This window comes from Paroedura picta, chromosome 1, assembly GCF_049243985.1.
Source record: "Paroedura picta isolate Pp20150507F chromosome 1, Ppicta_v3.0, whole genome shotgun sequence".
NCBI lineage: Eukaryota > Metazoa > Chordata > Lepidosauria > Squamata > Gekkonidae > Paroedura > Paroedura picta.
Genome location: NC_135369.1, coordinates 145,125,077 through 145,148,075, shown reverse-complemented (window position 1 = coordinate 145,148,075; position 22,999 = coordinate 145,125,077). Strand labels below are relative to the sequence as shown.

The following is a 22,999-nucleotide window of genomic DNA, read 5'->3' as shown; positions in this document are numbered from 1 at the left end:
TCTTGGAGGGAATTGTCTTCATTGACTTTTTAAAAGATGCGTAAGAATTGTTTTTATTTCAGAGGGCTTTTAGAATTCACTTTTAATTGCTTTGCTGTTACTGTTGTTAACTTTATTCCCAGCCTACTTTTCTCACAGAAACTATTCATTCAGGCAGCAAAGACCTCCATAGTCCACAGTTTGTCTCTAAAGTTTTTTTAAAATTATAATATATTATTACATTTAAATGTGGGAAAGAAAATTTTAGATAAATGAAACTAGGAGCAGTGATCATGTTTGTACTACAAACCAGTCTCAATTATTTTTAGCTGCCATGTTTCACCAAGTAGTGCTGTAAACATAGCCATCTTTTATAGGCCTTGAGCTTTTTCAGTGAGCCCCAAAAATGCTTAGGATGATTTCGGAAGGCAACTTAGTGCAGTAGTTTTGCACTAGGATCTGTGTAATTCCTGTTCAAATTGTCATTCTGCCAAGCAGCTGGCCAAACAATAATTTTGATGGCTTTGGGTTAGTAAATGCCTTCAAGATTTATGAGTCAGAGCCTGGGGAGAGTAGGGTTAGAGGGGGGGAAGGACCTTAGTAGAGCTTAATGTCATGCTCTACCCTCAAAAGCAGCCATTTTCTTCAAGGGAACTGGTCTTTTTCATCTGGGGTTCATTTGTAACAGTGGGCAATCTCTAGGTGACAACCCAAGAAGCCAACCTTGGTCCAGCCTGTCTCTCTCTCTCAACTTTGCCCACCTCCCAGGATTCCTGTGATATTTTAAGATGGAGGATGGTAGAATTATGTATGCTGCTCAAACAACAGAAAGTCATGGCATTGAAAACATTTCAATTTTGCAGTAATGGGATTTTCACAGAACAAGTGAGAATGATTTCATAGTGAGTGGATTTAAGGTTGCCAATTCAATGTAATATGTTTGTTTTAAACTTACTGAAAATGATATTTATGTCCCACAATTTTAAAAAAATTACAGCACCTTATGAAATATGTCCAGAGGATTACTTGATATCGATGGTATGGAAAAGGACGCCAGCGGGGGACTTGGCTTTCAACCGGTGTCCTCTTAATGCTACAGGTACCATTTTATAATATCCAGTGCCACTAGGTATTACAAAAGGAGCAGTTTCTCCTCAATGTTATTTTTCTTCATCCCTGCCTTCTTTAAAGTTAACAAAGTCTTAATTACTGTCTAAATAAAATGCTTTAAATCCATGTATTACATGCTTAGATCAAGATGGATAGTTGTGTTAGTCTGCTTGGAGCAGTAGAAAAGAGCAAGAGTCCAGGAGCACCTTGAAGACTAATAATATTTGTGGCTGGGGATGGGCTTTCATGAGTCACTGCTCATTTCAGCGTCTCACAAAAGCTCGTACTTTGCCATAAATGTTATTAAGTCTTTAAGGTGCTATTGGTAATACTTCGGCCCTGAATATGAAAAGAACAGGAAATGTCTTCAGGGCAATTATGAATATGGCAGATAGGGTACAAATTCCAGGGGCTTGAGCTACCCTGGGGACCCATACAGCTAGTCCAGCCATGTAATTTGCTTCAAAATGATGTTTGAGTAGAGGCCTGAGTCATGTGAGGGAAGGCTTGAGGATCCTGTGGCTTCTGGGTGATAACCTCAGGCTGTATTCCGTTCAGCCAGCTTGCTAGAAATAAATTCTGGCATCCTCTTCCAAATTAAAGGATGCTTCGAAGGTCAAGCGCTTCAGAGAAACTTGAATGACTCCTGAATTACTGCTCGGGCTTCCTTGCATGAAATTGTATTTGTATTCATGCTTGAAAAACGGATGTTGAATGATTCTGAATGAGCTTCTTTTCCTTTGACTGTTGTTTCTGTTCCATAAATATTTTTCTGTGTTCTTTGTGACTCACAGGCACCACTAGCAGACGCTGCTCTCTCAGTCTTCATGGAGTGGCCTTCTGGGAACAGCCGAGCTTTGCTAGATGCATATCAAATGAGTACAGACACTTGCAGCATTCAGTAGGTGCAAAGCCTGCTTTAGTACTTGCTCTGTTTATTCCTTGCTAAACACCAGCATGAAGGGGAGTAACTCTTTGCTGTCCAGACAGATGTTCTTGTGCAAAAGAAGCCCCTACAGCCAATGCTATTAGTGATGAAAAATATTAAGTTTAATGGGTACTGTTTTAGCCTCTCACCTTTTATATTTCCTTTAACCATTTGCAGTATTATATAGTTTGGGTGCTTCTTGCTATTCCTGTTATAAAAGGTTTATAGGGAGCAAAAGGCAAAGGACACATTTTAAGGTTATTAGGAACTTTGATGGTGAATAAATTAGGTATATGGGAACTACAATAGAAAATCTTATAACTCATTCTGCACTTCAGTGGCATGCCCATAAATCAGATGCATTTCAAATGGCGGGCCCCTTTTCAAATACTGTGCGTCAACTGGGGGCAACCGCAACAATATAAATTACCTTAAGTACATTACAGAACAAAATTAGTAGCTCCATATCTAAAATGATTGTCAGGGGGGTTTTTGGCAGCAAATTAAAACAATATTATTCTATTATTAATAAATATAGCACGGAAAACTACTTTCTCACACTATATGTTCAGTTAAGAACTCTTCTAAAAATAAGCACTGGTTTCTTACAGAATTCACAGGCCACCCTGAATAATGGCTTATTTATTTATTTCCATTTGCAGAGTTTATACTTTAATTCTTACAAAGACCAACAAGGCTAGGACCACATTATGACTTTCAAGCTCTAGGCACTTTTGTCTTTTGTTTAGCCATAATAATATCCATATTTAAAATTACTTTTATATAACTTAAAATACTTCAAAAAATCTGTTTTCTGCAAAAAATTAATAAATTTTCATGTGCCCTAAAATTTCATTTTTTTTTCTGATGTAAGATAAAAATAAGAACATTTTCTTTGACCACAAATGTTCATTTTTCTTCTGATTTAAAAGAAATTAAAACATTTTTGGGCTCCTAAAAGCATTGTGGGCTCTGTGTTGATGCATAAGCCAGTCCTGATCAAGGCAGCTAACAATTTAAAACATAACTGATAAAATTACATTTTAAAATCAACCCCCCTTCCCCCCCAAAAATAATTAAAACAAATTTACAAGCAGACATAAAATACATACAAAGTACTAAAATATTGGATAAGAACAAGGGTTCACTCTCCTGGGTTGCCACCTACCGAATTTCAGAAGGCAGAAGCACCCAAAGCAGGGCCCCCCAAGATGACCAATCATAATTCATGCAACATTTAACAGAAAAGCATTCACACAGATGTATGTTTAACCTGCTGTTAGCAAATGAGCCTGGTACAAACTTTTAACTCCTTCCTGATGATCTCATCCCATATCTACTAATCCACAAGCCTTCAAAGGGAAAAAAATTTTGCTTTCATTTTTGAAATAGAATGAGTGGACATATTACAGGAATGGGTCTACAGCATAGGTGCTGCTGTGATTCAGGGGCCTTGTTTGTTTCAGGCACATGACATGCCTACACTTTCTGGCTTAAAACAATTCACTGTTTCTGTTGAGATCAGTGTTACAAGATGAGTGTGAAGTTGTTGCATTGGTAAGAAACACAGCAAATATACAGAGCCATGAACTGTGAGCCTTTCTCACATCTGTGTATCTGAGGGACCCCCTCTCCCAATATGACTCCAGGAGAGCACTCAGCTCATCAAGGGCCAATATGCTGTTTTTCCCTGACCCAAAAGAAGTATGTCCAGCCTGTTGGAATATGCTGCCACCAGAGATCCAGGCCCTGATGGAACTACTGCAGTTTATTTGTGAGGTTCTGGTGACCAGGGAGGTGGAGGGGAGATGACTGTTGCCCACTCAGGGCTGAACAACCATTGTACTGGTCCCTGGCTGTGCATCTATGCCTGAGTCCTCCGAGACTGCCTCCTCCTACAGTGTCTCTATCAATGGGCGTGGCTCAAGGTCAGGTGTGCTGACTGCCTCTACCTCCCAGGGGTCCTCCACATCACTTTGCTCTGCTGGAGCTGGCTGGTTCATGACCCCACACTGCAGAGGAAACCATACCAGATTGCGCCCAGTGGCATGCTCTCACGGTGTGCACTTTAAACCGGGCTGCAGGCGAAGCCACTACAGCCAGGATGTGTGCCTCATGGAGAGCAGTTGCCGTGTGGCATGCAGATCCTGGGGCTGACTTCTGAAGCACGGCCGTTTACACCAGGCTGCTGGAGAAGCCATCTTGAGGCTGGCTGGGTTTTTTTTTTTTTAATGCAATTTTTCTTCTCAGGTCTGTTGGACCTGAAAAAAGAATTGGGCTAAAATAGTGGGAGGCTGTGATGCCAAATTCAACTCTCTGTGGATTTTTTTTTTTTTTTAAATCCAGCTGCTTCTATAGTGAAATGTCCAGAGGAAGGAATAAATTGTACAGGAGGAAGCCTTTCATTCCCAGCACCAGAGCAGACATTTCATTGAGGAATATAGAGACTGCATGATATGCAGCCTTTTTAATATAATTTGGAGGGGAAATGAAATCAGCTGTAATGAGCCGCAGCTGAAGCCAATCATTATTCACCTCAGAGTTCTTTTGATCAAATTACATTTCATCTCAGCGCTTGCAAGAACGTGAGGGAAGGGTGAGAGCAAAATTATGGCCTGACCTTGTAAGGAGCACCGAAGTCATTTTTGTAAGTTACATTACAATGTTTTTCGATAACCAAGAATCTCCCACCCTGGTTCCTAGTGTAGGGGTTAGGGAAATACACTGTTTTTCATGGAGGAAAGTTTTGTACTCTGCAGAAATGTAGTATTCATATCCTGCCCTCCAAGCCTCTCAGGATTCACAGATATTTGCATTTTATTTCTCTAATTTCATATCATTTGCGAGCAGGACCTCAATGTCCTGTTTTAAGGGATAGCTCCCAGAGATTTGGTCTTGGGGACTATGATGACATACAAATTAAAATACATACTGTTTAAATCAGGGGTAGTCAAACTGCAGCCCTCCAGATGTCCCTGGACTACATTTCCCAGGAGCCCCTGCCAGCGAATGCTGGCAGGGGCTCCTGGGAATTGTAGTCCATGGACATCTGGAGGGCCGCAGTTTGACTACCCCTGGTTTAAACAAACACACACAAAACTCTCCAAAGATTTTTGAATGGCAGAAATATTTTTTTGCATGATTTCCAAATGCTCTGTACCGATAGACAATTGACACTGGAATATTATTCTGCCTTCATCCTCCACAGATCATTTACACTACCATGGCTATCTGCATTCAGTTTACAGCTAGAGGCCAGTTTTTCACGTTTCCTTATCTGCATGTTCATGTGTAGGAGACAGCAGGATTGTGCCTGCTAGCCTTGCTGCTGTAACCCAAGAGGTGAGCTAAATAGCTGTAGCAAGCTTCTGTAAGCACACATGTGTATACACAAAGGCATCTACACTTGGGGTCCTGCTCCTTGCAGCATTCCAGATCACATATTTGTGGACATATAGGGTCTCATTGCAGAAGATCAACTTAGGGTTGCCAGGTGGAAGCAGGCTGATGGCAGGCAGGGGAATTTGGGAACATGGTCAAGAGCTCCCTAACATGCTTATGTCACACTGAAATGATGTCAGCACATTGAAGGCAATGCTCTGGCTTTACCATAGAAATGATGTCAGCACATTGGAGGCAATGCTCTGGCTTTACCATAGAAATGATGTCAGCACCTTGGAAGCAATGCTCTGGCTTTACCATAGAGTTTTGCCCTCGAAAAGAGTCAGACTGAGCTCCATGCCTTGCACCTACTCCCCTAAAACTTGCCAAGCTGGTGTTTGTTGTTCTGTTGCAAACACTGCCACCTACCATCAGACAGGTCCACTCCCCCACACACCTATCAGAAACTTGCAGTGTCAGCAGCCAGCTCTGCAAATTTTAGGTGGTGGTGGGGAGCCAGCATGAACAATGGTAGCTGGTAGTCACAAACAACAGCTCTGCGAGTTTCAGGTGTGTGTGTGTGTGGGGGGGGGGAGGTTGCAATGGTTTGCAGCTCTGCAAATTTCAGGGGGAGGGGGAGCTAATGTGTGCAATGGCAGCGGGTGGAGCCACAAACTCTGGCGCCATGTGTTTCGGGTGGGGGGATTCCCACAATTTTTTAGACTCCTAAAGCAGAGAGGGGAGTTTCCAAGAAGGGGCTCCCCTAGCCCCAGTGTGGCTCTGGCATTGCTAGTTCAGTTCAGCTGGGGGGAGTGGGTATTATCCCATGCTCTTCTACATGTACTCAAGGAACATGAAGGCATAACTGAAAAGGGCTTTTGTTTATTTATACACAATACATCATATATCTACTTTAACTTGTATTTCCAAACTGCTCTGATTAATCAATCAATCCAGACTGTCATGAAGTGAATATATCCTCCAGGGAGAAAAACATACAAATAAACAACCTGTGTGTACTCTTCAAAAAGGGCAGTTGATTGAGAAATTCTTAAATATCCCAGAATGTATTAGTGTGCAGACTTCCAGAAGAGTGTGTGAAGCTGTAGTAACAAAACCAGCGGTGTTTTCATGAATGAGGCCTAAAGCATCATTTTCTTCTGTTAGTGTATAATGCAAATAGAAAGCCTATCATAACCAGAATGGCCATTTGCATTACAAATGCCTTCTTGTTTCAGACTTTTACAGGGGAGAGGCTCTAATGTAATTTAGACCTCATCGCATTAACTCCGAAGCACCGCTGTGGCATGCCGAAGATGGGTTTGTGGCGGGGCCTTATAGCTAAGAGCTTGGGGGTAGTGTACTTCCCTTAGGGGCTTGGTTAAGCATTCAGCAAGCAGCAACTGTAACACATTAACACTTCCTTGTATTTAAACTCTTAATTTCACTGCAGTATTATTGCTTTGCCAGCAGATGTTTATTTGCAGTATTGTGGTGCCACTTCCAAGGAATGTTGAAGAAAATGAAGCCCGTTGTGCAATGCGGCACTGCTGCAGACCATACCAAGGATTCCAAGATGACATATTAATGGGGGGAGAAGAGTGTACCATCTAGGTGTGAATGGCAAATTAATGGCTCCTGTTCAGGCTCAGTTGTATTACATCTATACTTCCCACCTCCAGGGAGGGATTTCTAGGCTGCCAATCTTTTGTGATCATAGGGGGCCGAGAGCTCTAGGAATAATGGGTTTTATGTGGGAATTTTATGGGGGGTTTTATGTTGTAAGCCACCACAAGCCCTGCCTCCCATAACCCTGCCCCCTCTGCGGGCACTAATTTGTTGGTCATTCCTGGCCCAAGGGAGGCATGCCGGGCCTCAATCAGGGGCAGGGCCTTCTTGGTCCTGGCCCCTACCTGGTGGAATGAGCTCCCAAAGGAGCTGTGAACCCTGCAGGAGCTTTCAGCATTCTGCAGGGCTGCAAAACGGAGCTCTTCCACCAGGTCTATGGTTAAGGCTGGTGTGGCAAGGAAGATCTGATGGGGCCCCCAGTATTAAGAGCGTAATCACCCACTATGTGATCTGTGCTCCCTCCTCCCAGTCCTGTAATAGATTTTGGGGGGGTTAGTAGGTTGTAGACCACCATGTTTTAAAAAATGTTTTAGGAGTCTGTTTTGTATATGGATGAATGTCTGGAATGGTTTTAATGGGATTTTAATGGGGTTTTTAACATGGACCATCTGTAACCCACCATGAACCAGTTATGAGAGTGGTGAGCAATAAGTCAAAACACTAAATAAATATAAATAAATACATATATATAAATAAATAAGTCTTTGGAAAGTGGTGCTATATAAGGCATAATGATAATGATAATGATAATGATAATAATAGACTATGATAGAATTAAGGACTTCTACAGATTATATAGATACATTTGTTTAAATTAGTAATTCTGAACGCAACCTGGTTGTCAATTATTTTGTTTTTGTATGTTTGGAACAGTTATCTAGTAACAAGAAAGCAGATGATGTGTGTGATATAAAACAAGACATAACCATAGTCGTTCTTTACAAGATCATTGTATCTGCTGTGTTGGGTGCACTAGTGTTAGCGGACACTTGCCATGTATAGATTCAGGGAGCCATAGTTGGCCTAGGGTTATGTGTATTCTGCATGTGGCTTGTTCAAGAATGCCTGCCCCCTGATCAAAGTTTGCACATTGGCTTTGGCAAACATGCTAGATATGTGATGGAACCATGCTGCAGCAGTAGCTTTTTCAAGGCTCCAGTGGGGCAAGGAGTTACAGAAACATCCGAGCAGCCTCTCTTTACCATCCTCTCAGCTGGATGGGAGAATGCTGCCTGCACTGAGCTTGGGTTTGGGGGGGGGAGGGTTGGGTAACAGCAATGTTATGGAATAGCCACCCTGAGCTTGTGAGGAAAGTGCCTGCCTTCTTGGCTTTCAAGAGCCTTTTGGTAGTGGAAAAGCCATAGTCTGGTTTTGTCAAGAGCAGACAAAACTCACAAACAAGCTTCTATAGAAAGTAAGCTTTAATTGGATGTAGATCTGAACACTTTAACGTTCGAAGTCAAGACTGTTCAATATCAGTAGAGCAAGCAGTTATCAATACAATTCTCCCACCGAAACCCAAGCGTTCCCAAGGGGAGGGGGTCATCCTCTCACCCAGGTACCATCCCAGGCTTCCTGCCAAGGTGCCAAAGTTAGCGCGGCCTTGGTCAGGCCAATGCCTCAGGCTAGCAGATAAGATGTTTACAGGGACACAGGCAACAATGTATCACAGCAGGAGACTATGCAGTGTGAAAGCGAAGAGATCAAAAGGAGGGGGGAATCAAAGGAAAACTACAGGCATAAGCATTTTGGTTACATGGGAAAGTTAGCAAGGACACAATACATCAAGATGGAGTCTCTTAGGTTCACTGAACTCAAATATGGCAGAGAGCAGGGACTGATCCTGACAGGTTTATTTTCTGACAGTCAGTTTGGTGTAGTGGTCAAAAGCAGTGACCTATAATCAGCTGACCTTGGTCCTGTTAGAAATGTTCTCAAAGAGCAGTTCTGTCCAAATTCTCTCAGCTCCCTCTACCTCACACGATGTCTGTTGTGGGGAGAGAAAGGGAAGGCAATTGTAAGCCACTTTGAGACTCCTGTGGACAGGGTATTTAGGTCTTCTATCTTATTGATTGCTATTACTAGATTTTTTGGTTGGTCAAATTCAATACCTTTATTGGCATAGGTAAAACAATAAAACTAGACCGTAAAACAAAGTTTGTAGAGCTTGGCAATTTCATTAAGAACTTTCTTTCCTCCCCCCCCCCTAAAAAAACACCCTTAAACCTGATTCTGATATCTATAATGTTGCAAAGGCTTCCTTATTATCTTTGGTAGTTTCCTCCCAGGTGAAAATATAGCTTTTGATGTGGAAGCCAAAAGATTCTTCCCAGAAGTTCAGTGCTAGGTGAAAATCAATAAGGTGGTGCCCAGGTTCCAGTGGAAGGAGACAGATGAGACGACAGACCAATGCATGGGGCAAAAGAAAGTGGACTTGATGAAGCAGGAGCCAAAGAAAGTGAAAATCTAAATAAATTAAATAAATAAGTAAATAAATAAATAAAATGGATTGCAACTGGGAGTGGAGAAGGAATTTGTGTTGGCACTCAACAAGTGTGAAGTTGTGGTTAAAGCAGGCTTTCTCAACCAGAGTTTCATGAAACCCTGGAAGAGCTTATCATAGAAGGGTAAGAAAACATGAAGTCAATTGACTGCAGGAACATGTTAGTAGTAGCATACATTACATGGAAACAAAAGGCTATCTATCAGTTGCACTTCACTTAGCACTGATTACCCTGAAGGCACAGAGAAATGCAGTGTTGAAAAGTCCGTTAAATAATCAGTTGAAGAATACAGAAAAGGCAATTTTCATGTTTGGAACCAAGGCAAATGTTATTCTCAATGGCCAACACTGTAGCCTTGACTCTGTCATACAACATAATATAAGAATGAGAATTTCTGTCCCCAAGATCCGTCTAACACCTATAGGAACATGGAATGTAACAATAAACTGCAGACAATCAAGCCACAGTGCATGCTATTGTTATATGTGTGTCATGAAATTAGAAACAAAACTGTGTAATTGTATGCTACTGTGCTCTTTAATAACACGTGATCCTTAAGTGGGATATTGATTCATTAATGGCTATGCCACTAGCTTTTATCCTGCTTCATGAATGAAGAGCTTAATTTCCTGTTCAGCTAAATGGGGATATAGGAAGCATTGGCAGACCTCCCTTTCCCACTAATGAACTAGTGTGCTGTCTGTGCATGCGCATGTAGGTGTAAAGGATGGAAGGGGTGTTGGATTGTATGGCACCTTTGAGAATCCTCCACATGCAGTTGTTAAATACATGGTGAGTTAAATGATGTTCTTTGAATGCAAGGAGGCACATTTTTTGAAACTCTTACCAGTAATTTGAGATCCATTATTTGTATTGTAGTAAATAAATCAACAAATCCTGTTATTTACATATCAACCTTTATATGAAAATGAAGTGTCACAGTACAATGTAGAAAGAGAGTTCAGTTGAAGGGCACTCCATAACCCTGAGCCTTAGTTTCCTTTACAAGAAGACCTGGGAGTTTTAGCTCCAGGCTATATGACTGTCACACACACACAAATGGGGGGGGGGAGCCTTTTGGAATACTCATTCCTCTTGATTCTTCCTCGTGTCAACATGCATTACATAGAGCAATAAAACACAGTCTGAAGAACATGTCTCATGGTTAAATAACAGCCACTCAAACATCCCAGTGTCAGCAAGAGAATCACAGATAATTGCAGCATTAAGACTTAAAACTATCATATAAACCATGCAAAATAAACACAGGGGAAAAAATCAATAGTGAAGCTAGAGGACTGTATATTTTCTCCATTAATTATTTCCTTGCAGATAACTAGCTCTCATCTCACTCAAATATGCCCTATGGACTCGTTATATTGACCTGTTTTAATTATATGTTTGTAGTATTTAAAAAAAAATCTCTTATCATACAGTGATTGTCAGACAATGTGTAATAAAATAATATATACTTAAAAACCATTAACAAAAATTGCAATGAGAATAAAGATCTAAGTCAATGACACCACATCAGTACAGATTTCAGATGAGGCCAGAATGAATAAGCTGGTTTTCTTTCTTTCTTTCTTTCTTTCTTTCTTTCTTTCTTTCTTTCTTTCTTTCTTTCTTTCTTTCTTTCTTTCTTTCTTTCTTTCTTTCTTTCTCTCTCTCTCTCTCTCTCTCTCTCTCTTTCTCTTTCTCTCTTTCTCTCTTTCTCTCTCTCTCTCTCATTTATATATTGATGCCCTTCCTTTCTCCTCTATAAACAAGCAGCTCACAATACTGCTTTCCATTACTCCATTTTATCTTCACACCATCAACCATGTCAGACTGAGAGACTGTGACTAGACCAAATTCACTATCAGTGGTCCCCAACTTTTTTATCACCGGGGACCGGTCAACCCTTGACAATTTTACTGAGGCCCAGGAGGGGGGGTAGTCTTTTGCTGAGAGACGTCACTGCTGCTGCCTGAGCCCCTGATCCACTTGCTTTCCTGCTGGCGCCCATGTCTTCCCACCGCCCACTGGGGGGTGCTGCCAGCAGCAGCTGTACAGTGCCACACTGAGGGGGAGCCTCAGCCATGGCGGCCGCTGGAAAGCACCAAAGGTGAACCAGCGGCAGAGTAGCAAGGCAGCCCCCGAGGCAGCAGCCGGGGAAGAGGACGAGGAGGAGCTGCGGCCCGGTACTGACTGATCCACGGACTGGTACCAATCCCCAGACCGGTACCGATCCCCAGACTGGGTGTTGGGGACCACTGCACTAGATCATTCTGTGTCCAGGTCAACTATCTACTGGAACAGCATCTCAGGGTTAGTGCGCCACAAGCAGAAATCTGAAAGCCTTGTGATACCACAGGCACCAGGCCACATGCATAAGGCTATATGAGGACTGAACACATTACATTCTGTTTGGCTTATGTGTAAATAGTTATACCATGCTGGTATTTTATATTCATTCTATTTTTTTGTATGAATTACTAGAATTAGAGCTGGAGCTGAGATCACTGTTGCAAGTATTAGTATCTTGGTTTTTATTGTTAGAAATCCTCAGAACCTTTGTGGTCAGGGCACACCCAAACCAAACTTTAACTCAGATAAAGTGAACTAAATCTAAGAGAAACTATCTGACTATCTGAAGAAATGTGCAGCACACAAACCTAGAATTAATTCTCTGCCCAATTTGTTGGTCTTAAAGATACTGCAGGACTCACAGTTTGTTCTGTTGCTTCAGACCAATGTGTCTACTCACCTGAATCTAACTGACAAATGGATTGCAAAGCAACAGTGTTAATCAGAGGGCAACAAAGATAGAAATGTAGGGATATTATTTTACTACCAGTTATGCAAATATTAAGTAATTTAAGTAAGAATGCCGGTTATACCTCCCTTTACATCTGAATTAGGAGCGGGACTGGGAATAGAGTCTCCAATCTAGCACTTGAGCCTCTGGATTGCATTGGCCAGTGCAGTTCCTTCATAACACAACTAAATCTAAGGGGGAAGGGGAGGTATGTGGTAGCTAAATGGCAGCAGAGACATAAAGCACTGTGCACTAGCAATCACAGCCATAAAACAGTCTCCATAGCAGAAAGGAGTGGCGAACGTGATGTGATATTATATCATAAAATATTCACAAATCCATTTTCTAAAACTTTGGAAGTGTTTTATTTCCATGAGAAAGATGGATGCCTCTGTAGTATTCGAGTTTACATTTTTACAAGACATACTGTGCTTCTGGCATGAAGGCGGGACCGTTAGAGAGAACCGACACAGCGGAATTAAAGGCTCTCTGCCTATGCAAGCTGGAACTGGGCAGGTGCAGCTTGTCATGTTACTCTGTCATAAATTCACTCTCCTCCGATGCTATTATAGGTCCCGAAGAAGAATCATACCCTCTTTGCCTGTTCTCACACTAATTGGGCAGAGAATCCTGACTGAATCTATGACTGAGTGACTGGAAGTGTGATGCAGCATTTTGACTGAAGCTAAGCAGCTTGGGATCTAGTCACTTTCTGGATACAAGACCCCTTGAACACATAGCATATGCCATCTTGAGCTTTCTGGGAAAAGGCAGGATAGCAACGGGATGTGTGCATACATGCAAGATTTTTGTTTTGTTATGCTACTAATATGTCATTATTATTTATTACATTTACTCCCTGCCCTTCACCGGAGGCTCAGGGCAGCTTACAAAGACTTAAATTCACAAGCTCCACAAGCTTTGACCGTCTTTCTTCCCACCTCTATCCCACCTCTATCCCCAGCTACTGGGTGCCTTACAAATCACTTGTATACTTCTGGGATCAGGTTTATGAGAACACATCTCTCTTCCCTTTTTATCTCACTACATTGGTATGAGGTGGTGTCCAGAAGGTGAGATGCTCCCAAATGCTAGACTCATGCTTCAGTTAAGAGATGTAAGATGGATTGCACAGGATGGCATTGATGCATAGTGGATAATTCATATCACTGATCAACTGTCCCTTTAAAGAGGTAGGGCAAAACGAGTTGGATGTTTTGCCTTATAATTTTGCCCTGGGGGAAAAAGGATACTTTTTTTTTTAAGTTAGAAATTCTGAGGCAGGGCATGACTTATTTCTTTAAGAGTTTTGCCCCTAAATCCTTCCCCCAAGCATGTAGACTTGGTAACAGAGCTAAGTATAAAATTAATATTTTGCTTCAGACTTTGTCATCCTATATCAACCTGATCTGATTTTCAGTAACTATGGTAACTGGAAATAAGTTGCTAGTTCATTCTGTTTTGCCTTGTGTTGGGTAGTGTTTCAACAAACTAGGTCACTAAAGAACTTGAGTCAATGTCCATTAAATACTGAAGTACATTTTCCCCCAATCTACATATGTATAGTGTGGGCTGCAAGAAAGAGAGCTCTTGAAGGATGGCTTTAATAGCTGTTTCATTCTACCATCTCTGGCTCATAAACTATACCTTAATAAGACTGCATATCAGATCACTAAAAGATGACCTTCACACAGGAAGAACAACTTTGTCAAGCAGAGCAACTTTCCTGGGTAATAGAAAGTTGTATTCAAAACATGTTGCTTTTTGACATATACGTTAAAAGGGATGTTATCCATTTCTGTTATGTACCTCAAACTGTTCAGTAGTTTAGAATCCAACATGATTTTCTTCATATCTTCAAAGCAGATATCCAAATAGAAATCAGGTGTAGGGCCATCCATTCCTACCTGGGTCCTGGTTGCTCCTGTCAAAGATCCTATCTTCATTATAACTAAAGCTTCATTAATTTCTGGCCGTTAAATTAAAATGTGTGGAATATGGAACGAAGCATGTTTGTTGTGCATTTAAAAAACAGACAGCTGGTAACTGTCATCTATCAATTTATGGGAACTACCCTTTCCACAACTTTATACATTATATGATATGATATGATGTTCTCTTCTTCAACAACATCCTTCTTTCTTTACAACATTGTATCAAAAGAAGACAAGAATTGGTTCTTATACCCTGCTATTCACTACCCAAAGCAGCTGACAATCTTCTTCCCTTCCTTTCCTCACAACAGATAGCTGGCTGCATGAAAAAGAGTGAGGAATCAAATCTGGCTTGCCAGATTAGAGTTTGTCACTCTTAACCATTACAACAAATTTGATTCATATTGATAGAAGAGCTATTTGTAAAACCTAGAGGACATCAAAAATAAGGCCTAAATGTGTCAAAATGGAATGGTCTTCATAGGACACTTTCTAATCAGACCAAGATAAGGGTCTGGGTACGGGGTACCCCTTAGGGAAAGATGCAAGGGCATTTTTTAGAATGTATTACAGAAAGAATAGCTTCTGATTTTTACCGCTGTTATTGTATGTATTATCTAGGCCCCTTGTCTTTTTCTCTTTGGGGCGGCTGTTTCTGATGCTTTACAAGATATACAGACTCGTGATTTCTAATCATGAAAAGAGTAGTCCGATGGTTTGGCTTAAGGAATAGTTCATTTTTCCTCCTTGAGCAATATTGAGCTTTTTTAAAAACAAGATTTGTATCCAACTGATAGCTGAGGAGAAAATATGAAAAAAGACATGTATTGAAATAGAAAATTCCGTTCAATTCTGTGCTAGGAAAATCAGTTCATACATCCTGTCTTCCTATCAACATTGGCTCTATTCTCACTAACATTTCTATATTAACCTAACATATCTATCAGTTATCTAATTTATCCAAATCCCAGAAACAGGTCAATTTGTCATATTCTTTAAAAAATTAGGTAACATGACTAAGAATAATTTGTGACAAAAGAAAAGTAAAACAAGGCAATGCAAGTCAGTGAATCTAGCCCTGGAGGTCAAAGAGATTTTGCTTTTCATGGTGGAGACTGGGTGCTGAAGTAGATGTTTTGTATGCAAAACGTCTCTGCTTTAGACCCAGAGATCTCCATCCTTTTAAAGCTTCTCAGGTAATAGGTATTGGGAAAGATCTTTCTTCATCTTAAACTAGTCATTATTCAGGGTAAACAATACAAGATGGACCTGTAACAAGCCATTTTATATGTTCAACGGGGCAAGATGTAACATATTATGGAGCACCAAAATAAATTCCAATGTGTATGGAACCTACAGTGTGTCCTTTTTATGAGCAAATTGCTCAAAAACATAAAGAGCCTGAAGGAACTACATTCTATTGTGATCCCTTTCTTTTGTCACAGAGAACCTCTTATTCCTAAGTATCACAATTCAAAAGAACATATAAATCAATGTTTTTTTTAGTGACTAGAATTGAATGTAGAGTGCTCTCATAAAATGTTGTTATTTATGAATCTTAGCACTGTAACATGCCTGAAGGTTCTATAGAGCATATATATGAAAGCTAAGTATAAAGAGTGCAGCTGCTTTTTTTTTTTAAATAATATTCCTCTAGAATATCAAAATCAGTGGCCATCTCTGGCCCAGCAGAGTTCTGTAAGGAAAATTAAAAAGCCACTATTTAGCTCCCTTATTTCCCTTAAATGATGTCCTGTATAAAGGTGACAGCTAATTTACATTGTTCTATTTTCCTTAAAATATTTCCCATATATTATTACTGTCTTTTCCGTAGAGTATTATCTGATGGCAACAACCATAGTAAAGAAGGTTTTGATATTTACTTTACTGTTTTACTTTTCACAGATTAAAGAACATCTTGCAAAAGGACAGAGGACGCTGGCAGGTGAAGGAATGTCCCAGGTGACAAAGACCCTTCTGGATTTAACTCAGAGGAAAAATTTTTATGCAGGAGATCTCCTTGTTTCTGTGGAAATTCTTAGAAATGTTACAGATACATTTAAAAGAGCAAGTTACATCCCTGCATCTGACGGTGTCCAGGTATGTGAAACCGTAGAGCAGAGTAAAAAAATCAAACAAATAATCCTCATGTGTGTGGATTGCACAGTATTTATTTGTATGTGTTTCTTCCTAGAAGGCGACTAGCATGTGGAAAGCACAGGGAGCAGAGTGCTAGTTTTAAAATTCATGGAGTCAGGTTCAGATCCTCACTGGCTAAGACCAGTTCATGCATTAACCCAGTTACAAATTCTATACTTGCAAATCCCTCTATTGGAGCAGTCCTGCCACTGCAACAATGATACCTTTGTCCTTTGCAGTACACAGCTGGATGTGTGCATATGTTCAGCTTGTGACACCCTTCCCTCTCAGTGAGTGTCAGATGTATAAGTGAACGGCCGATGTTTAACATAATGTCACCTGCATGCTATGCAGAATTTGATTCTCAGTACTGATGGAACTTGGATAATTCATGCCAGCCCAATTTCATCTTGGAAGCCAAACAGGGGTGGACCTGGCTAGAATTTGGATGGACCACCACCAAGGAAGTTTAGGGGCACTATACTGAGGCAAGCAATAGCAAACCACCCCTGACGGTCTCTTGCCTTGAAAACCCTATGAGGTTGCCATAAGTGGTAGTGACTTAATGGCCCTTTCCGACACCACATCAGAGTAGCAGTGCCTAAAAAAGAAATAGACATCTTTCTTCCAGGACACAAAAAGATGTCAAGATTAGAATCACACTGATAAAGAGCCTGCCAGCAGATTACAATTGTTATATGCTGTATGCTAGCAGAATTTTTGTTTCTTGGTTATTGTACATGGCATCCATGGAAGAAGAAGAAGAGTTAGTTTTTTATACCCCACTACCCAAAGAATTCTCAAAGCAGCTTACATTTGCCTTCCTTTCCTCTCCCCACAACAGACATATCCTGTAAGTTAGTTGGGGCTGAGAGAGCTCTGACAGAACTGCTCTGTGAAAACATCTCTAACAAGACTGCGACTAGCCCAAGGTCACCTAGCTGGCTGCATTGGGAAGAATGGGGAATCAAACTCAGCTCTCCAGATTAGAAGCCACCACTCTTAACCAAGCTATCATGGAGAGTTTCTCCAAGTGCTTTGATAGCATTCGTAGTACTGCACACATTTCTGGCAAACATTGGAAATGGCATAGAAACTCCAAATAATGCAGGGAGGGAGTCATATAGTGGACTTTCCTATTACTATATCTATTATAGTATATAGTATAACTCAGAGACTCCTGTGTAGTACTCACTGTCTTGCAAAAGACATTCCCTTTTCTTTCTTCTTTCTCTCTGTTGTTGTTTTCATCATACAGCATAAAAGAACAGGACATGGCTCAATGGAAATATTCAAATAGTTGACCAGATTTCCCTAACCTAATTTTCACCAAGTCTTAGAATAAAAACAGAGATTAGGGACTTAGAAGTTTTTAAATTTTCTAATTTAATATTTTAATATTAGAAATTAGTCAAATATTTTAAAAATTGGGATATGCAATTCATAACAATTACGTTGCCTACCAAAGATTTCCTGTGAAGGTTTCACTGGAGTGGCCAGACAGGTCATCCTATTAATTGTTTTTCCTGTTTCCAGTTCTCAGTGATTTATGTTTTCTATGCTGAGCCCAGTTTGTGGATATGGGGCCCTGCTCTTTCATTCTGCCAAGATTCAAACACACCCACGTCCACCCACAAAATCGCCATCATTCTTTCCTACTCATTCTTGTTCTATTCAAGAAGTCTTTTCCCTTTCTTGATGCTGGATGTTCTTCATTCTAACCAGGCTGCTAATATATACTATATCACTCCTACAGTACCATGGACAGCATGTTGCAATGAAGCAGCTACTGTGTTTTCAATATAGCACTATAATAAAAGTTCAGAAGGGACTGTCTCTTCACACCAACACATAATGCAATGCAGTGCAATGTGCAGACATACATTCACTACATTCCAAGGCATTTCTCTTCAGAGTCGAAAGTCATTTCCATTGCATTTATAGACTTTCTTCACCCTTGGGGGCATAAAATGGGAACAGCTATATAATTATACCAAGGATAAAACACCAACTGGGTCCCAGTTTTCATATTTACATAACATGATAACTGAAACATAGCAATTTGGTGATATAAATTGTACAATTTAGACAGTTGAACAACTGATCATGACATTGTTGATGTTAATATCTGGAATCCATCTAAAGTTCAGTTGAAGTTGTGGACTATAATGTTATGCCTTTTCTAAACTTCATAAAGGTTATTGAAATATAATCTTGGCATGGATCCCAGATAATTTATTAGCAATTAATTTTATGTCAAAATTCAAGTGAACGATTTGAAAAAAAAGTATGGTGCATCATTTCCAATATGAAATGCTAAATCATCATTCAATAAATAGATCTATGTCTAATGTGTAATGTATATATAATAGTGTAATCTAGTAATCCTTTTTAGGTATGCAGACATTCTGGACTATGCACATTATAGTATACTTCCACACAGCACCATTGGTAGAGAGAAACAGTATTATTCATCTGAATAACCTGTAAAACAAACAAAAAATTAAATTAAATGGGAATTGTATTTATATAGGAATATTGTCAGTCAGTCTTTGTTGTCTGATCTCAGCTACCTCTCATGCATATAAGACATAGAAATACATATTATCTTGATAATGAATACATGATTATCTTGATAACAGGTGCTCTTTGTATAAGGTTATAGACATAATATTTCATTTTTGTTTCCATAAAAGATAGTAGAATTCCGCTGGCAATTCATCAGTTTTCACTTACACTCTGCAGTTCCACAAGTGTGAATAATTATTCTTTTGTTTAGTTCCATTTGACTGATTTATTTTCCATTGGAGGAGGAATATCATTGTTGAGATTACCGTGTTGGGATAAATATATGTCTGAATGCACATCCCAATAGCTTCCTATTGAAAACAGTGGACAATCATATTATTTTACATGTCTAATTTATATGCTTTCAGTTTTCAAAAGAAAGCTGTCTGGGACACCCCATAGAATTTCCAAGGATGCTAGAGACCACAGAGTAGAAAAATGAAAACTCTGTGGAAATCAAGGGACAAGACTGGAATGTTTCCGTAAGGCAATAAATAACCATAGAGGGAAGCTGCCGTCAGAAATAATTAAATCTGAATTAAATTCCAATTAAGTATTGGAAATAATTAAATTTTGATCCCTTTATTTTATGTTAAATTAATTCTCTCTTTAGCTGATAACTTAGCATGAATAATACAGAGTGTTCAGTACATAGTACATGCAGTTCTGCCAAGTTATTCATGGGGAGTTTTGCTTATTTCACGTGTTTCTTAGCAATTGAAATGTGCTTGCATGCCTCCTTTCAGAACAAAAACATTTTTGAAAGATCACTGCTAGCTTTAAAAGCATGGATTTTTGGATATTTGAATTAAGAATATAGCAAAGAATACCAAATGGGGTAAGTGAGTTAGGATCTCTGTATGACTGCTGTGTCTTCTTAGTAACCTGGTGTAGTACAAACATGCAAGAAACTCAAGGAGGCCTAGGAGTGGTTTTTCATTGCAAATACCTGGGGAAATATTTACTAATTGTTGTGGACTGATTACGCCTACTGCATACTACTGAATGTAGGATTATCTTTTGTTCTCAGCCCCTAAGGGAGGAGACTATGAGCACCAGATGTTACTGATTGTTAGGCTACGTCAGTATAAAAACTGGGTGAAAGAAGGTTCAGAGAGCTTCATCAGAGTTCAGAATAGGGGAAGTGTTGTGGAACTTTAGGGACATCCTTGTTGCTGGAAGGGGCTCCCAGCAACGGGAAAAAAAGGTAAGATGTCTTCAGTGAGTTTTATTTAAACAATGCTAGCAGAAATGATCTTTCCTCTGTGAACTTATTGACCTCCCAGATTCTAAAGCAACCCCCTTCCCCTGGTGGAACACGTGGTATTCTTTCTGAACTAATGTGAACAATGGCAGGGAGTAAGGTCATAACTCACAAATGATATTTACCTAAGTTAATTTGACACCCTTTATTTTGCATATCCCAATCTGCAATGTAAGCATGACATTGCCCCGTCAGCAGTGTAATTAATTAGTCTATGACATTGAGCTGAGAGAGAGAGAGAGAGAGAGCACAGACTGTGATCATTCAGAAAGGTTTAGGATTCAGCAGTTAGCCTTTAACGTAAGTGTAATGATAACAATGCCTTAATTTAAACCATGCATATGCTAGGTAGTTTAGGATGGCCATACCACAGACTAAATAGTATAGCAGAAAATAAAAGATTGCTACAACCTCCATTTAAAAGAACCTTGACTCTCAAAAGCTCATACCTTGCAAATATTGTTAGTCTCTGCTACTGGACCTAATCTAGCTGTTCAGCCTGCAGACCATCATTGCTAGAATTATTGTCATCATAGCAAAAATTAAGGCTTAATGATCAGTCCTAGTAAACCCCTATGACTAATTTTGCATCGAAACCTACAAATATAATTTATTTACAATAAATATAATGAAGAAATACTAAAATCATGGAACCAGTAGAAATATATGAGTGTGAGAGACTCAAGCTATGTCTAGCTCTCAGCCTCAAGATGGAGCATCATTTCTGCCTGCATAAGGGAAGAACAATGTTGGTCATGTAATTGTGCTTAGCACTGATTATCATCCAGGTTGCTCTCAAGCCACTTTCCACTCCCAGGAGTAATTGACAGCACTTGGCCCTGAGGGCTGCAAGTTCCCATCTGGTCTGTGGCTCCTGTGGAAAAGGAAAAGGGCTGAAGGTACACTAGGCATTCAGAGAGTCAAGCTAAGAATCTCATATACACACACCAGTGGTTTCTCTAGTGGACTTTACTGATTATCAACCTTTGAACACTGATAAGAACGAACATACACACAGCATTTTACGTTATTGTGAGTTGTGTTTAAGATTTTCTTTAGCCTCCGTCTTTCATTACTGCTTTTCACAGTTGTTGTTTTTCAGGATGCCTTCCACCCACGTCCTGTGTCTCTGTTCCAAAACCTCTGTCTGTTCTTGGCATCTGCTTATGCTGGGCCGTTGCAGATGTAATAATGCCGATTGCTTAGCCATAATTGGGTGTGGGATATAGAATTGCGTGTGCTTCCCTATACACCTGCAACCCCTGTCAGTGGTTAACTGCTATCACAGAACTGATGTCAAAAAAGGATTACAATTAACTAGGCTCGATACGAAGGCACTATTTGAAGAAAATGCTGTTTTCGCCAGCCACCTTTATGCGGGTGTCTAATATTTGTGGAACATTTTGCACAGATATATAATGTAATTTTTTGTATCAATACTGATATCATGTCATGAAAATCTCCATGTGTCTAAGCTTCCGTATTTTAGAGGCGTAAAATGAAAATAGAAAGGAAGCAGATGTTAGAGTAAATTGACTCAGGCTATAGGATGGTTCTGTCATATGCTTCACAAAGTTCAATTATGAATCATAAGAAAGCGGGTAATGTAAGTTAAAGTTAACTAGGTTGCTGAATTATTCTTCAGCACTATCAAGTTTTTTAAAAAAAATCTTATTACGTTAGAATATGATTTCATAATGTTTGGTATTATTCAAAGTAGCCCCAGATATTTCTATAGTGGTGCTAATCTTACAAGTGTATAAGTCAGTTTGACAAATATATTTGATCACCCTGCCATCTAGAAATGCCACTGTGGGACCTAATATTTTCAACAATGGAAAAAGTCTCTCAATCTTCCCAATAGAAATGTTAAAGGTTGGGTCCAATAATGTGCACCACAAAAAAAAATCAATGTTTTTAGGATCCCGATATAATGGAGCTCAAAATATTGGTATTCTCAGTTATACAGGTCCTGAATACCAGTGTGATATTTGAGATCAGGGTGGATTCTGATATTATTTAACTCCATTATTCCCCGTAGAGTGATTTTTCAAAACAAATGGCAACAAAATGTCACTAGAGCTGCTGGAGCCTATCTTTTAAAGTTTCAAGTGAATTGGACAAATTTATATAATTTATTTATAATTAGATTTCTATAACTGCCCCTTCTTGCATTGCCAGCTCGGGGTAGTCCTCTGAACAAGATGCTCCCAGCCATCGGCCTTTATGTCCCATGGGGTGGGAATTCCATACTATTTCCAGGATAAAGAATCAAGAGCAAGCAAAGTGACCACTGGCCAAAAGCCTTCCAATGCAAACAGAACCAACACATGCAACAGAACCAGTGCAGAACTGGTACAACAACCAAAGTCAAAATAAAGGGCCGTTCCGCATTCGTCCAAAATAGCACAATGGTTACTAATTGAAATCGCTACAGTTTTGCCATTATGCACAACGTCGTTGACAATCTGCAACACTCCTGAAACCGATCTGCAAGAAGCTCTTCGTTGTAGCGCTTTCAGGGAAATCCCAAAAAGTGGATTCACCCTCTGGAAAGCGCTACACTCCTGCAACCAATCTGCAATACTAGCGGGAAAGTTCTGTGCATTACCATTGTTGCGGTTTCTGCAAAGTCCCTCCCCCTGGCTCTCTCCTCTGATCTTCCGGTGAAGCCATCGCCATTTTTTTTTCTCCGAGCAAGCAGAGATCAACGCACCAGCGAGCCTTCGTTTACCCAGCGAGGCTTCCCTGGCTGCAGCCCCT

The 22,999-nt window shown here is 40.0% G+C and overlaps 1 protein-coding gene across 6 annotated transcripts in view; it reads left to right on the top strand.

The window, feature by feature from the left end:
* Nucleotides 1–22,999, top strand: part of ADGRB3 (adhesion G protein-coupled receptor B3) — a 628,454-nt gene that overhangs the window by 274,898 nt on the left and 330,557 nt on the right. For all 6 annotated transcript variants that reach the window (XM_077307622.1, XM_077307613.1, XM_077307604.1 and 3 more), the window contains 3 exons: nucleotides 977–1,078; nucleotides 1,884–1,990; nucleotides 16,171–16,365. In XM_077307622.1, coding sequence (XP_077163737.1) covers nucleotides 977–1,078; nucleotides 1,884–1,990; nucleotides 16,171–16,365 — 404 coding nt within the window. The remainder of the gene's footprint in view (nucleotides 1–976; nucleotides 1,079–1,883; nucleotides 1,991–16,170; nucleotides 16,366–22,999) is intronic.